The sequence below is a fragment of the Nelumbo nucifera genome, chromosome 1, assembly GCF_055504915.1.
Source record: "Nelumbo nucifera cultivar China Antique chromosome 1, China Antique-T2T, whole genome shotgun sequence".
NCBI classification, from domain to species: Eukaryota; Viridiplantae; Streptophyta; class Magnoliopsida; order Proteales; family Nelumbonaceae; genus Nelumbo; species Nelumbo nucifera.
Window position 1 is genome coordinate 217,255,428 of NC_142649.1, and position 17,289 is coordinate 217,272,716.

At 37.9% G+C, this 17,289-nt stretch overlaps 1 protein-coding gene across 20 annotated transcripts in view; it reads right to left on the reverse strand.

The window, feature by feature from the left end:
• The window catches only part of LOC104585791 (putative caffeoyl-CoA O-methyltransferase At4g26220), a 91,129-nt gene that overhangs the window by 40,646 nt on the left and 33,194 nt on the right, over positions 1 to 17,289 (reverse strand). For 19 of the 20 annotated variants that reach the window (XR_016081120.1, XR_016081113.1, XR_016081124.1 and 16 more), the window contains exons 4-5: positions 9,446 to 9,571; positions 8,950 to 9,017 (exon numbers count right to left, since the gene is read on the reverse strand). Coding sequence is in view for 8 of the 20 variants with exons in the window: in XM_010242790.3 (XP_010241092.1) it covers positions 8,950 to 9,017; positions 9,446 to 9,571 (194 nt within the window). In the remaining 12 variants the exon portion in view is untranslated. The remainder of the gene's footprint in view (positions 1 to 8,949; positions 9,018 to 9,445; positions 9,572 to 17,289) is intronic. The other variant, XM_088896225.1, reaches the window with a different exon arrangement.

Below are 17,289 nucleotides of genomic sequence, written 5' to 3' on the forward strand. Positions count from 1 at the left end.
CCCATTGTATGACACAACTTTAACTGGACCCCATACATCAGAATGAACTAAAGCAAAAGGACTTGAGACACGACTATCAATTCTTGGAATAAATGAGATTCAATGATGTTTCCCCAACTGACATGACTCACAATCTAATGATGAAAGATGACTCAAGGAAGGAACTATCAGCTTCAAAGCCTTGAGAGAGGGATGACCAAGTCTGCAGTGCCATTGGAGAGGAGTAAGAGACGACTGAAAAGCCACCGAAGGGCCACCACCATCAAGGTAATACAAACCACCGGCTTCATGCCCTCCACCAATCTTCGTCCCCGTCTTGAGATCCTGAAACACACAAGAATAAGGATAGAAGGTTACAGAACAATTAAGGGACTTGGTTAATCTACTAACAGACATAAGGTTAAAAGGGAACTTAGGAACATATAAAACAGATGATAAAGACAATGAGGAGAGATCAACATCACCAACACTACAAATAGGAGATGTAGAACCATTAGCAAGTGTAACTGTCTGAGATGTGGAGGTGCGAGAAAGGGAAGAAAATACACCAGAAGTTCCAGACATATGGTCCGAGGCGCCATAATCAATGATCCAGGGTGAGGCTTTGGAAACTAAACAAGTCATACCTGAATGGACAAGTGTAGTTGTATTCTGCTGAGATGTTTGAAGGAACTGCTCATATATTGCCCGTGGTACACTCACCATTTCCTGCCCGGAAGCACAAGTGGGTGTGGAGGGGGTTGGTGCAGTTTGCTGGCTTTCAGTAATTGTGCTACTATTCTTAGATGTAACATGGTTAGCCCAAGTGTTAGGTGGACTACGCAAATCATAGCAGAAATTAACTGTGTGCCCCTCTAAGCCACAATGTGTACATTTTCTCTGAGCATTACCCCTTCCTTTTCCACGGCCTCTAGTCCAGCCACTGGCCCGGTTAAACATGTGTCCACCACGGTTGCTTGGAGGGCCACTACTGCCACCACCACTTCTACTTCCACGACTACTCCCTTTAGTCACTACCAAACCAGATCTATCAGAGAAGGAAGAATGTTCCACTGGCTCAATGGATGTCCTCTTAAGACAGGCAAAAACTTCTTCAAGTGAGGGGAGAGCTGATCCCCCCAATATCTGTGCTCTGACAGGCTCATACTCAGCCTTCAAGCCCACAAGAAACCTAGTCACATCAAGTTATTCACGTTGCTGTTGTTGGATCTGGACAGCTGATGTGAGAGGGTGATACACATTTAGCTCATTGCGGATTTTTCTCAAACTTGCATAATACTCTTCTAAGCTTTGACTTCCTTGCTTCAAATTGAAGTACTCTTGGTATAACTGATATACCCTAGTTGTGTTGTCTTGTCCAGAGTACAACTTTTTAGTATGATCCCAGATCTCTTTAGTTGTATCTAGGAACATGAAGTTCACACTAATCTTTAATATGAACACCAAATTGTGTACGTATTTCAGCATAAAATTTTTGAAAAATAGAAAACAATTCACTGCAATCTTTCATAAGATAAATACATGTCATCCTTGAAAAGTCATCAACAAAAATTACAAAATACTTATAGCCATTGTATGACACCACTTTGATTGGACCCCAGACATCATAACTAACGAAAAAGGACTGGAGACACGACTATTAACTCTTGGACTAAAAGAGACTCTATGATGTTTCCCCAGTTCACATGACTCACAATCCAAAGATGAAAGATGACTCAAGGAAGGGACCAGCAACTTCAGAGCCTTGAGAGAAGGATGACCAAGTCTGCAATGCCATTGAAGAAGATTAAGAGACGACTAAAAAGCTACTGGAGGGCCACCACCATCAAGGTAATACAATCCACCTGCCTCATGCCCTCCACCAATCTGCATCCCCGTCTTGAGATCCTAAAACACACAAGAAGAGGGATAAAAGGTTACAGAACAATTAAGAAACTTGGTTAATCTACTAACAGACATAAGGTTAAAGGGGAACTTGGGAACATATAAAACAGATGATAAAGAGGAGGAGAGATCAACATCACCAACACCACAGATGGGAGATGTAGAACCATTAGCAAGTGTAACTATTTGAGATGTGGAGGACCGAGAAAGGGAAGAAAATACATTAGGAGTCCCAAACATATGATTCGAGGCTCCGGAGTCGATGATCCAGTGTGGGGGCTTGGAAGCTAAGCAAGCCATACCTGAATGGTCAAGGGTAGCGATGTTCTGCTGAGATGTCTGAAGGAACTGCTCATATACTGCACGGGGTACACTCACCATCTCTTTCCCAGAAGCACCAATAGATGTGGAGGGAATCGGGTCAGTTTGTTGGCTTTCAGTAATTGTACCACTACCCTTAGTCATAGTATGGTTAGCCCAAGTGTTGGGTGGACCACGTAAATCATAGCAGAAATTAACTGTGTGCCCCTCTAAACCACAGTGTGTACACTTCCTAGGGGCATTACTTCTTCCTTTACCACGACCTCCCCCTGAGTCTCGACCTCCACTCCGGCCACCACCACGGTTGCCTGAAAGTCCACTAATACCACCACCACCTCTATTTCCATGGCCACTCCATTAAATCACCACAAAACCAGATCTGTCCAAGAGAGAGGAATGCTCTACAGACTCAATAGATGTCCTCTTAAGACAGGCAAAAACTTATTCAAGTGAGGGAAGAGCAAACCCCCCTCCCCCCCAATATTTGTGCTCGAACAGGCTCATACTCAGCCTTCAAACCCACCAGAAACCTTGTCACATCAAGTTGTTCACGCTGCTGTTGTTGAATCTGAACATTCGATGTCAGAGGATGATACACATTGAGCTCATTCCGGATATTCCTCAGACTTGCATAGTATTCCTCCAAGCTTTGACTGCCTTGCTTCAGATTAAAGTATTCTTGGTACAACTGATACACCCTAGTTGTATTGTCTTGTCCGGAGTATAGCTTCTTAGCATGATCCCAGATTTCTTTAGTTGTATCTAGGAACATAAAGTTCACAATAATTTTTGGTTCCATGTTGTTCCATAACCATGTCATTATTTGTGCATCTTCCTGTTCCCAGTCACTGAACCCCAGAGAATCAGAGGAAGGTTTCCCCTCTCTCACATGTTTTACCTTTCTCTTGACCTTTAAGAACACTTCCACAAATTTTGCCCACGGCACATAATTCTCACCATTCAGCTTAATAGATGTCATTTGAACACTTAGTTTGGAGAAAGCATGATGCCTGTTTTGTTGACATTCTCATCTCCAATCGATGCCATCTTAACTAATTCACCTTCAAATATACAACACAACCTCACACACTTCCACAAAACTTATCTTACTTACGGCACCACCAACTTCTTCAAATACACATGACACATCAAATACTAAAGCTGAAATCACTCAGTCATTCCATCAAACACCTGTGTTGCACACTACAGAACCATTCACCCACCAAAATACAAGGGTTGAAGTCACTCGGTCATTAAATCAAACACTTGTACTGCACACTGCAGAACTGTTCACACACCAGATCCAAAGGTTCACTTTTAAATATTCAGAATCATCAATACACCATTCAACACAATACAACTACCACCACACCACTGTTGTCGTGAACTTCAGCAGTCGAAAAACCCTACTTTCAGCACACATATGAGGTAAAATAGAGAAGAACAAGACTGATATGCATACTAGTCACTCCAAACCTCCACAACAAAAAATTTTGAACCAAAACACAGCATTCACAGTCCACTATTTGCGCAAAAAACAGCACTGTTCATACCTGTCCACAAACAGCCCTCTTCGTATCACTGAATAGAGGGCGTCTAGTACACAACTTCAACGACCACCACCACAGTAACTGGAGGCATTCTCACCTCCAGAACCACAAAACGACAACTCCTTTTTGGCCCCTTGTCAAGCTTCCACTCAGGCTAGCAGAAAATTGAGGAAACCTGAAATGGTTGGCGGCGAACCCAGGAAGAAGACAGCAGCAAGGAAGAATGAAAGAAGAACAAGGTTTTACCGCTCTGATACCATGTAAGAAAACCCTATTCGATTCTAGGTTAAAGTAGAGAAGAAGAAAAGAAAGAAGAAGAAGAAGAAGAAGAAGAAGAAGAAGAAGACGAAGAAGAAGAAGAAGAAGAAGAAGAAGAAGAAGAAGAAGAGAAGAAGGGTTCGACCAGATTAGGAAGAAGAAAAATCAGTCCCTCCTAGTCGACCCACTTGTATTTATTTCAAATAATAGAGTTACAAGAAAGACCATATTGTCCCTCATGAAAGATGGGACACAACTTAAACTTCAATAAAATAGACCTTTCACTCTCAAACAGATAAACCAAAATGACCAAAATACCCATGATTCGTGTATTCTAACACAAGGGAAGGGGTCGAAGAGACAGTGGAAGAAACAGCTTGGCCTGTTAACTTGCGGACCTGTTCTTTTTTATTTTTGGGGGTGTTTTTCTAGACCTTTGGCTTTTAGGTTTGTTCAAGGATTGGGTTTCAGGTTTCCTCACTTGTGTCTTGTGCCATGTTGTTTTTGGCTCTTGAGCATTATGCTCGGGCTGTTAGTGGCTCCTTTTGGGATTTGCGGTGGTTGTTGCTTTTGTATACCTCTTATATACTCCTTTTCCTTCCTTTTTGAATAAAAAATACCTTACCCTTTTTGAAAAAAAAGAGTTTTTCTTGGCTATTTTCCTACTCAAAAGGTTATTAGTGTCATGATCGTCATAGTGGAAGGAAGTTTGTCATTAAAGATGTCACCTTTTTTGAATCTTAGCTTTTCTTTGAACCTCTTTGTAATTCTCTTCAGGGGGAGACTAATAGGGTGAAAGAGACCTTGTTTGAGGTAAATCCTTTTATGCCTCAACCTTATCATCTAGGTTATTCATCTCCACCTTCTTTTATTCCACCTTGTCATGATGCGACTCCTCTCACCATTCATCCTGTTATACAAGATGGATGGACAAATGAGATTGAGATGAGTGTGTATAGAAGAAAGAAAGAGAGAATTTTATTACCCTTTTGAAGGAGATCCTCCAACTAAAGGCTATGACTAATTTGGTGTCATTCAACCTGACCAAGGTATCATCTCACACTCTAATTTGGATTTACCTATTACTTTACGTAAATAGGTTCATTCATGTACTTTGCACCTAATATCTATGTTTGTTTTGTACTCCCACCTCTCTCCTACCTACTATTCCTTTATGTCTACATTGTTCTTTATCACCACTCCTTTATGTATTTAGAAGCTATTCTTGATCCCAAGCGAAGAGAAGTAATGAATGAAGAAATGAAAACACTATTAAAGGTTGGCACATGGAAATTAGTGGATCTACCAAAAGGGAAGAAAACTATGGGGTTGCAAATGGGTGTGTACAATGAAGCACAGGGCAGATGGGTCTATGGAGAGATATAAGACAAGGCTAGTTGCTAAGGGGTTTGCATAGAGGGAGGGCATTGACTATAAAGAGATTTGCTCTTATTGCAAAGCTAAACACTATACGGGTTCTTCTTTCCTCGGATGCAAATTTCTCTTAGGAATTGCATCAACTAGATGTCAAGAATGCATCCTTAAATGAAGGCCTTCAAGAGAAGTTTATATGGATTCTCCTCCAAGATATGAAATGAAAAGTAAAGTGTGTAGAGTGAAGAGAGTATTGTATGGCTTGAAGCAATCTCCAAGAACATGGCTTGAGAGACTGTGTAAAGCCATGAAGAATGTGAGAAATAAGCAAAACAATGCTGATCACACTATTCCATAAGAAGGTGAATGACAAATTATCTGCACGATTGTGTATGTTGATGATATGATGATCACTGGAAATGATACAAAAGAGATTCAAAAATTGAAATACTTCTTGGCATCAAAATTTCGAATTAAGGACTTAGGTCTTATAAGATATTTTCTTGGGATAGACTATAGAGGTTAAGGTCTAGTGAAGGGATAGACAAATGCCAACGAAAATATGCCTTGGATTTAGTAAAGGAAACAAGAAAATTGGGAGTAGAGATGTTGATACTCTAATTGAAAAGAACCATTAGTTGCAAAAAGGTAATAATGAATTGTACACTATTAAAGAAAGGTATCAATGCCTGATTGGTAAACTTCACTATTTGTCACTTACCAAGCCTAATATAGTTTATGCAATGCATATTGAAAACCAATTTATCCATGTAGCCAAGTGCCAAGAAATTCCCAAATGAGAGTTGTTAAACAAATTCTAAAATACCTCAAGCTGTGCCCAAGAATGGGTTTATAGTTCAAGAAGCATGATAAACTAGAACTTGAAGATTTTCTAGATGCTGATTGGACAGGGCTTGTTGGGGATAGAAGATCCACAAATAAAAAATTGTTGTGGCTAGGTCCAGTGCTAGAGCTGAGTATAGGGCAATGGCTCATGGTTTAGCTGAACTTCTATGGATTAGGATTTTGCTAAGGGAGATGGAAATCCAGATTGATTGCCCTTTAAGGCTATACCGTCATAACCAAGCTGCCATCAACATAGCAAACAATCCTGTCCAGCATGATAGAGGAAAACACATTGAAATTGATAGACATTTTGTTCGAAAAATGATCACCTCAAGAGACTAATGAATTTCCCACTTGACCTCTAGAAAACAATTAGCATGATTTTACCAAAGTATTACCAAACACAAGATTTCATGAATTATTAGGAAAGTTGAGGACAAATATCTATGCTCAACTAGAGGGGGAGTGTTGTGAGAATTAATTAGATATGGGCTGGGTTGTAACTTGTATTGCTCTTGTGTTTCTCTTTGTTTCATATTGGGCTAAACGGGCATGGGCCATTATGTATTTAAATCTTTCAAGTACTACCTGTCTAATGAGAGGCAACCTTGTAGTTTCTTCCATTTTAAAACCTAAGGTTAGACCCCAAGCACAGCCAGTGGGTGTTTATAAAAAACACTGAACCCGGACCAATTTCTAGTTATGCCCTGGACCTTGGAGATAGATGGGCAAAACTACAAAGTTACATATAACCCCGGACTTTATTATGATATTGCACTAAGTAGTGGACCAGGCTGCCTTTGATGTGCCAACCAGTGATATCCATCATAGGTCAAAATATCTAGGCATGTTGGGGCAATTTAGGAAATTACTTGAGTGGGTGATCGTAGTGATAGGATCGACCCCTTTGTCGGACAAAATGAATATCAAGGTTTACACTCTCTAAGGGAAACCTAAACTATCGGCAATGGATTTCATTTGTTTTTGAAATCTGGTTTTGCAAAATATATTTATATATTATATTATTATTCTATGAAAAAGGTCTGCAAAAGGTTTTAATCCCGAGATCCATCTGAGCAAAGAGTGTGACACTACACCTTACAGCCAGGGGAGAGGTCCTTCCTTGTCAAGCAGTGTTCTGATGATTATGGGCCGAGAGCTTAAGTGTAAGAGACCATTACAGGGCTGATTACCTGATGGGTTTTATCTCACATAAGTCCATTATCCTCAGGTCTTCATAGGATGGCCGAATCCAATGATCATTTAGGTGTAAATGTTGGGCCCAAATTGAGCCCATGTTGATTGGCTGAGTGGTTCACTGCCCTAAGTAGTGAATTCAGCCTAATCTCATTCAGAGGTGGGGCCGAACCCTCATGGACTTGTGTGAGAACTTTGTGGGGTCCCACGCTATACAATATCAGGCCCAAAGTGGCCATGCAACACTTAGGGGTGTGAACCTTCAAGAGAAATGGACCTAAGGCCCATTACTAATATAATTATCTAAGTGGTCACATGACAACTTGATTTGGGTCGAAACTGGGTATGGATCTGGGTATAGAGCACTTATCCTTTTAAGAGGATAATGCTTATCAATTAAGAAAAGAAAAGTTCTTATCGAAATCATATTTGGATCATCTCCTAATCAGATTAGGAGTTTTCTCCATAAAGAGATAAAGAGAGAAGTGGGCAAACCAGTCTTGGACTCTCTCTACTTCTTGTTCTCTTCTCTTCTGTCTTGTCTCTCAAGAAACCCTAATTCGACCTAGGCTTTCAAGAACTGATTTTATCAGTTTTATTCTATGTTTTTTCAAGAGAAAACATTCAAGAAATTCAAGCTCACACATCTCACTCGATCCAAACAAGTTGGATAGTAGAGTTGCTGGAATAAGTGTTGTTGAATCGATTTTTCCGTTATACTACACCATCTTCAGTTGGAGGCCAATTTTGGGACTGTTATTGAGCGTGAATTTCACCTTGGGAGCTGTGATTTGTGGTCTCCGAATCAGGTAAAGTTTGCTTTCAAATCTAGTCCGATTCAGGGCAAGATCGATATAGAAAATTTAGTTTTCAAAATCACCAGGAAATCAGTTCCTGGGATGGGTTAGGAAAATTTTTGAAATTCGCCCAACCATCTAGCATGGTTTAGCCATCCATATGATGGATCTTAACCCTTCTAACAAATAGAACCTAAGCATGTGTTCCTTGTTCTTTCTTCTCCTTTTGCTCAAAAATAATAAGGACTCACATTTGTTTGTACATTTGGTATCATTTATGAATACATCTGACAAAAGGATCTAAGGGTCCGTTTGGTTCGTAGTCAGAATCGGAATCGGAATCGGAATCGAAATCCTCCAGAATCGGAATTGAATGGTCCATTCCCATAGTTTGTTTGGTTCAGACAGGAATGGGAATGGGAATTAAAATCAGCATGAATGGGATTTCATTCCCAAGGGAGGGGCAGGGAATGGCCATTCCCTCAAATGGGGGAATGCCATTCCAGCATGAATGGGAATGAGATTCCGATTCCGCCCAACCAAACAGTTGGAATGGGAATAACCCATTTCAATTCCGATTCCAGACCCCTATTCCTGCAAACCAAATGGATCCTAAGAGCATTAGGATAATGGGAAAAACCACCAATAATATAGAGCATCAATTATGATGATTTTAAAAAGTAGATACATTACTTAATAGGTTTAAACAATATGGGACATACCTGCAAGCTTCTCCATTCAAAATCATGGATTTTAAACTATCAGCTGCTAGGGCATGTTTCACATCCACCTAAACCAGTTTCCAATTTGAAAATTAAATTGGCTTTAATCTATTGTAACAATACTATTAGACATACGATTGCACAAGTGTTACAAATAAAAGATGGTTAACACAAATTTGATGATTCAGTACGAAAAAGTGCAAAACTCTACCTACATACTGTGTAGCCAATTCAAAAGGTTCAAATGAGGCTCAAAGAATGATAGCAATGACAGTCATGAATATGTTCAAAAGATTTGAAGACCTACATGGTTATTATGACCAAATGTTTCATTTATATTCAGGAAAAGGCTAAGTAGCAATCAAAGGAAAGAGAACTAAGAACCAAGATAACCTATCTTACCAAAAATAAAAACAAGACAACTATTGAACAATCCAGAATAACAAGCATTTTAAAATACTAAAACTAGTGTTTATATACAACTTCAGCAAATCACCTTGTGAGAAACACCAGCTCGCTTGTAGTACCTTTTTGCAACCTCAAGAGATTTTTCATCTCTTTCACATGCAACCAAATAACCTGATTCTGGTAGGACCAAGGCAATAGCCAATGATGAATAACCCTGAAAAAATAGTAAAAGAAAGATAACTTAGTTGTATGGGAAAAGCTATATGAAACTTCTATATGGATCAAAGATAATGAAATTAATATGAGAAAAGCAAATCTTTGCTATTGTCAAGCATGATAAACATCTAAATAGATTCAACAACGATTTAAGGATTGACATCCACATTTTATATTAAAAACAGTGAACTATGAATATGTCTACTCTTTGGGTCTATAAATGTCACCCCTAACTAGTTTGGACTTTGATTGTTAGAACATGCAGTTGTTCCGAACTTACGCCCATGTATGGGAGTAGCCAGCCAATACTAAAGGCTTACAAAAGAAGAGGTCCACAAGAACTCTCAGATACAACAAACAACCAAGTTGAATAACAGAATGTAGCAAGAAAATGAGATGTAACCATCAAGAATGTAACAGATTACCTTTGTATAAATACAAACAGAGCAAGAAGAAGAGCCGGACAGATTTACTCAGACAACTCTCGCTCATTCGCTCTCTATCTCTCTCTCTCTCTCCTCCCTCTTCTTTCGTCCATCTTCTCATTCTCTTTCAGAAGGTGGTTCGAAAGAGCAACATCAATGGAAGCCAAAGTTGACAAAGTCGAAGTAGAAATCCATCGCATCTTCAACAGCATACGGGAAATGAAGGATATGTTATCTGCCCTGGGGGCGATGGCAGTAGAGGGATTGATCAAGATGAAGGGGGACCCAAAGAAGTAATCAACGAAGCAACCCCTAGCCAGAGAGGAGCCCTAAACTTGCATTCCCCATCTTTCCTGATGGAGATCTAATTCCATAGATGTATAGGGCCGAGAAGTTCTTTCAATACAACGAAACCCCTGGCCAAGATCATGTAGCTTTGAAACCAATTCATTGAGAAGATGAAGTGATTCTTTGGTATCAATGGTTTTGACGAGGACACCCCAGATTGTCGTGGATGGATTTCATGGTTGTGTTGTGCATTCAATTTGGGGAGTTTGGTTATGAAGAACTCAACAAGAATCTTGCAAAACTAAGGCAAACTAGGAGCGTCTGCAACTACTAGATGGAGTTTGAGCATTTAGCCATCCGAGTACATGGTTGGCTAGAGTTTGTGTGTTTGGTTATGAAGACTTCAACGAGAATCTTGCAAAACTAAGGCAAATTGGGAGCGTCCGCGTCTACCAGACGGAGTTTGAGCGTTTAGCCATCCGAATTGGTTGGCCAGATTGTGTGCTAGTCGAAGCTTTTGTAAAAGGACTCAAGGAAGATATCCAATCAGAAGCAAAGACACTACAACCATCCATAGTCATGACTCAAGAGGAAAAATTGAATCGTGTAAAGAGGACCGGCAGACCCTAGGTACAATAGCGAAGATTAACCAACCTTCCAAGATCCAACAGCCCAAGAATTGATGGAACCAAACCGGGAAAAGAGGGTAGCATTCAGGGCCCATGAATTTAATCCCTAGTCCAACTTTCCCTTTTTAGAAATTATCACGGACTGAAATGCAAGCCCGTAGAGACAATGATCTCTACTAAAACTGTAAAGAACAGTTCAGGCCTGGTCATAGGTGCAAAACTTAGCAAATCTATACCCTTCAGGATGACAATGAAGATGGAATCAAGAGTGGTATACATTAGAATGAATCAATAGACCAATATTGGGCCAAGGAGCATCTTGAAGAGATATCCCTTCAGGCACTTATTGGGCTTAACTCTTTACAGACCATGAGAGTTTCGGGAATGGTAAAAGGGTGCCACAAGTCAATCTTGAATAACAGTGGTAGCACATTGAATTTCATAACAGAAGTATTAGCAAAACAACTGGGATTACCAATCCAACCCACATCAGCATTCAAGGTTCACATTGCAAATGGGACATTGCATCTCTGTGACAGCATTTGTACAGACATCTGGTTGAGAATCCAGGGCTAGAAGTTCATGGTTGATCTGTATCCACTAGAACTTAGTGGAGCAGACATTGTTCTTGGAATTCAACCCAGGATCAATGATTGAAATATAGATATGATACATAACATATGGGGCATATCGTATCGGTATCGTTAGTGTCCGGCATGGGATACACTACAACTGAAGATGTATCCTACCAATCGTGTGTATCGGGCTGATACAGTGTGATAGGACCGATATAGAACGATACGTTATCCGCGAGACGTGAATGTTCATATGCATACTCTTCTACAAAAAAAGAAAGTTGCAAGGATTCAAACTCGCGTCAAGAGCTAAGGGAGAGCTTAACATCCGCGCTTGTAAGCCACTACGCCACTCCATCTTTTGCGTTTATGAGTAAAAGAATACAGATTTTATTTCTTTATTAGTTAAATGCAATTCAAATAAATAATACATATTATGGTTAACTCCAACTAAAAATTAAAAAAGTAATACTTAAAATCAGTATTTTATAAAATAATAGAAATAAATAATATATCAAATCCACATTTATTTCAAAATATTATTTGAATCTCAAAAAATTATAAAAATATAAAATTAATAAGAGAGTAATAAATTTAGTACTTAAAATTTATAAATTTGCACATGGTATATATATATATATACTAATTCACATTACATAAAATCATATTTATTATTTAGAAAATAAAAACATTGTTTACAAAATATTCAAGTATATAATCTTAAATTGAATCTATCAAATCTACTAATCTACATTTATACAAAAAAAGAAAGATTTTTAATTAGAAAATTAAAGGAATAAAAATATAATAATGGAATAATCATTTCAATAGTTAAAAATTATGAATTTTCATATGATATGTATCTTAGAAATTTTAATAGATTTGATATATTTTAAGTTGAGATTATACATTTTATAAACTATTAACGAATATTTTAATTTACATAGAGAATTTAATATTTGGTTGACCTCTTTGTTAATGTAAAAAAGTAAAAATAGTAAAGTCGAAAATAAGTGACATAATAATTAAAATATAATAGGAAAATATGTTTTTGCACTTTGGACTCTTGATTAATACATTATCAATAACATTGTATGATATCTATGCATCATATTATATTAATTGTAATATATTTTTTCATGTACACCATTAAAATATACATTCTCTATGTATTTATACATTATTTATGGTTATTTGACCTTAAATTTAATATTATTAATGTATTATGAAATTTTTATGTGTTTTCCTAGCGTATCCATATTTTTCATCTGTATCCATGCGTTTCCAAAGTGTATCCATATCCGTATCCAAGTTGTCCGATACGATACTCGATACCGATTAGGGGTGAGCATTTGGTGAAAAACCAAACTGAATAAACCAAAATAAAAAATGAAAACCGAACCGAAACCAAATTACAAGAAAACCAAAATAACTGAAACCGAAATTTTCAGTTCAATTCTCGGTTATTTTGGTTAAAAACCGAATTTAATTAATATATATAATATTATATATTATAACCTATAATATATATTATAAAATTGAATTTCATTATAATTATAATATATTAATATATAAATATATAGCATATTATACATTAAATGTTATATATTGTACATTATATTATATATATTATATAATGAATTTCAGTTAATTTGGTTTTTTCGATTAACCAAATTTCTAACTCTAAAAACCGAAACTTTAAACTGAAATTCCTAAAAAACGAACTAACCGAACCGAATTACCCAAAAACCGAAAAAAAACGAAACCAAAATTTTTGGTTCGGTATTTCGGTTTTAACCGAATAATGCTCACTCCTAATACTGATACTTTAATCCTTGCCCAAGATTCCTCTTTTTACCCTTCCGTCAAAGTCCAAACATACTAAAACACCTACCTATGAAATTTCAACCCAAGATTTCTCCGTTTACCCTTCCATCACACCAAGATTCCCTTTCGAGCCCTCACGTCAACCTAAAACATCCATGACCCAAATATCCTTGATCCTAATACCTCCGAACCCATCGGACCATACCATTTAGCCCTAGACTCCTAGACACATCAAAAACATCCACCCACAAGGTTTTAACCCAAAATTCCCTATTTACCCCTTTACCAAACTAAGATTTCATTTTGGATCCTCTCGTTGGCCCAAATTCCAACGATCTTGACCCCCTAAACCAATCAAACATCACCTTTAGATTTCGAACATCCTAAAACCCTCATTTGTAAAATTTCAACCCAAAATACCTTTGATTACCCCTCCATCACACCAGGATTCCATTTCAAAGCTCCAGATTAATCAAAATTCTCCCCTTTGGATCTACTTGATCAAGGCCCAGGTGGGCTAGTCTGATCCCACCAATCTGTCCAAAATGCTCAAAACCCCCACCTTGCCAAATTTCAACCAAAGATTCCTTCATTTTCCCCTCCATCACATAAAAATTTTATTTCAAAGTTCTAGATTGATCGAATCACTCACCCTCCAGATCTGCTTGATTCGGGCCCAATTGGGCCAATCTAACCCCAACGTTCAACCAAGAATGCTTAAAAACCCCACCCTACCAAATTTCAACCAAAAACACCCTTGATTGCCCATTAATCTAAAAAGATTCCATTTTGGCAAATCTCACTGGCTTGCACACAAAATCATTCCATTAATCCGGCGACGCCTCCGCTTCGACAAGACCCCCCCCCCCTTTCAACTAATGTTATGCATCTTTATTCTTCTTAATATAAAAGATTTTTATTAAAAATAAAGAAAAAAAATGAGATCCCCCCTTCCTCTTCATCCTCCTTCCCTTCCTCCTAACCCCGCTCCTCTTAAGGAGGCATAAGTCTCCTTGTGTTCGGGAGGCTTACGCCTCTTGCGTTCTGAACTACGCCTCACGCCTCTAGGTAGTGGAACGCCTCGCGTCACGCCTCCACGTTTCTGTTCACCCCTTGCTTAGTCAGTAAGTCAACCAACCCATTTGCCTCACAAGCTGGAATTGGTGCAATACTCAACCAAAAAGGATAAGATAGTATCCTTTTTAGGGAGAAATTAATGGATGCTAAGTTCCAGTACTCTACTTATGATATATAGTTTTATGCCTTGGTAAGAGCTCTATGACATTGGTGACACTATTTGACTGGTAAGAAGTTTATTGTATTTTCACATCATTAAGCCCAAGGTATTTTAACTCACAAAAGAACCTTGGCCCACGGCTTGCCAAGTGGATATCTTATTTACAAGAGTACACATTTTCACTAAAGCATAAGTTGAGAGTATCCAATAAGTTTGTTGATGCACCTAGTTGAATGGGCCTATAGTTGAATGTATTATGTACACAAGTCTTGGACTATGAAAAGTTGAAAAACCAATATGGTAATGATCCATTTTTCAGTCAAATATTTAAGGAATTTACAGTATGTTGTCCATGATGGGTACGTTTTCAAAGGTAAGCAGTTATGCAATCTAGAGGGATCTCTACATGAAGAGATTGTTAGAGAGCTCCATGGAGGACGTTTTGGGAGGACATTTTAGCTGGGACAAAACTCTAAATATGGTGGCTAATCATTATTTTTGGCCTAAGATGCACAAAGATGTTTTATGGGTGGTGAAACAATGTAGTGCTTGACAACTAGCAAAGGGATATACTCAAAAAACATAGTTGTATACACCTTTGCCAGTTCTAAATTCACCATGGGTTCCCTAGCTGAATACTCAAAGAATGCAAATACTACCCACTTAGCTGAATTATTCTTCAAAGTAGTGCATTTGCATGGACTTCCTTCTTCTACCTACTCTAATACATACCATCCACAAACAAATGGGCAAGTGGAGGTGATAAATAGGAGTATTAGCAACATGTTGGTGACCATGTAAAGAATTGGAATGCTGTCATACCCCAAGCTAAGTTTGCCTACAACAATTTAGTAAACAGATCTATCAAAAGGAAACCTTTTGAAATAGCTTATAGGCATAAACCACAAGATGTCATAAGCCTTGTTCCATTAATTTCTAAACCAAGGGTGAGTGTGGAAGGTGAAGATTTTGTTGATCATGTCAAGCACATCCATGAAGAGGTCCGGGCTGTAATAAAAGCTAGTAATGAAGCTTTTGCTACGTTTGCAAATCAGCATAGAAGACTCAAAATTTTTTGAAGGTGATGAAGTTCTTTGTAATTAAGAAAAGGTTTCCTAGGAGAACTTATCACAAGCTGAAACCAAGAAAGTTTGGGTCATGTAAAATCTTGAAGATCAGCTCCAATGAGAATCCTATTTACAATTTTGTTGATCATGTCAAACACATCCATGAAGAGGTCCGGGCTGTAATAAAAGCTAGTAATGAAGCTTATGCTACGTTTGCAAATCAGCATAGAAGACTCAAAATTTTTTGAAGGTGATGAAGTTCTTTGTAATTAAGAAAAGGTTTCCTAGGAGAACTTATCACAAGCTGAAACCAAGAAAGTTTGGGTCATGTAAAATCTTGAAGATCAGCTCCAATGAGAATCCTATTTACAGTTTTGTTGATTTATATCCATTTGAGGAGTTTGATGGAGAAATGCAACCACCAGAAACCATGCTTCAACAACTCCCAAAAAAGCTACCAGTTGTACAAGATGTTTTGGATGTGAAGGAGGTCCAATCTCAGAGAAACACCTACCAATGAATTTTAGTGAAATGGTTGGAAAAACTAGCTAACAAAAGCACTTGGATAACGAAAGAAAAGTTGCAAGAACTAGATCCAGCCACGTACATTGAATGTATGAAGGTTTTCTCGGCAGAGTTGAGTTCTCAACCAAGGGAGGTTAATGCAAGAGAATGTGGAGCTCCGTGTAACCCAGATTACCAGCCAATTCCTAGGGGCCAAGCAAGTTATTCCTTTTTATTTTATTGTTTCTTGAGTTTTGTATCATATTTGGATTTTTATAGTTGGTTGTTAGTATCATGGTCTTTAAGTTGGGGTATTTTGGTCAAATTAGGTGTTAGGGCATCATTTACTTGGAGGAAGCTATAAAAACCTCATATCTTATTCATAAGAGGGATTTTTGTTGTATTCATAACCTTAAAGACATACTATCTACTGGAGTAGTGATTTCAACCTTAAATATATATTCTTCATTCCAACTTCAATTTGTGTTATCTCACCACAAATTTTATCACCTCTGGATGCTACTTTCTAGTGATTTTATATTTTAGCTGCATTACATCTCGCATATACACAATGAAGGAAATCTATACACCAACATAAATACTTAAATAGTCTTTGTAAACTAAGAGAGAGGTAGGTATGTAGGAAGCTAGCCTCCAAAAAAAAATGGGTGCTTGGCACATTTATGGTTGTTTTGATGCTCTAATAAGAATTTCAATTTTCACCAATCAAAAGAAATGCACCAACTACTTGGAAAACATGGGACCTGAAACAAAAGATGAGATTAGGGAACAAAATTGGCAAAACTAAAATACATTGCTTTTGGTAATATGTAGGGTGGTAGAGATACAAACCAAATAATGTAGCATTCTCTCATGGTAGCCAAAAATTATTATACATCAAATTATATACAATAAAATTAAAAGGCAGGTCCATCTCCAGTCCAGCACTCCCAAAACCTTCGATAGTGAAGACCAGCATTGGGCAATGGCCCTTCCATATGGTAAAAACACCAACTTACAAATTCTAACAAGTGCACTTTTAATTTTGCAAATATATGGATATTCAAAAGAGAAACAAGAGTTATAATAACTAAAAGTTTAGTAATTTTAAGAAAAGGTAATGGCATAGAATTATATCGTCCATACATACATACATGCATCAGA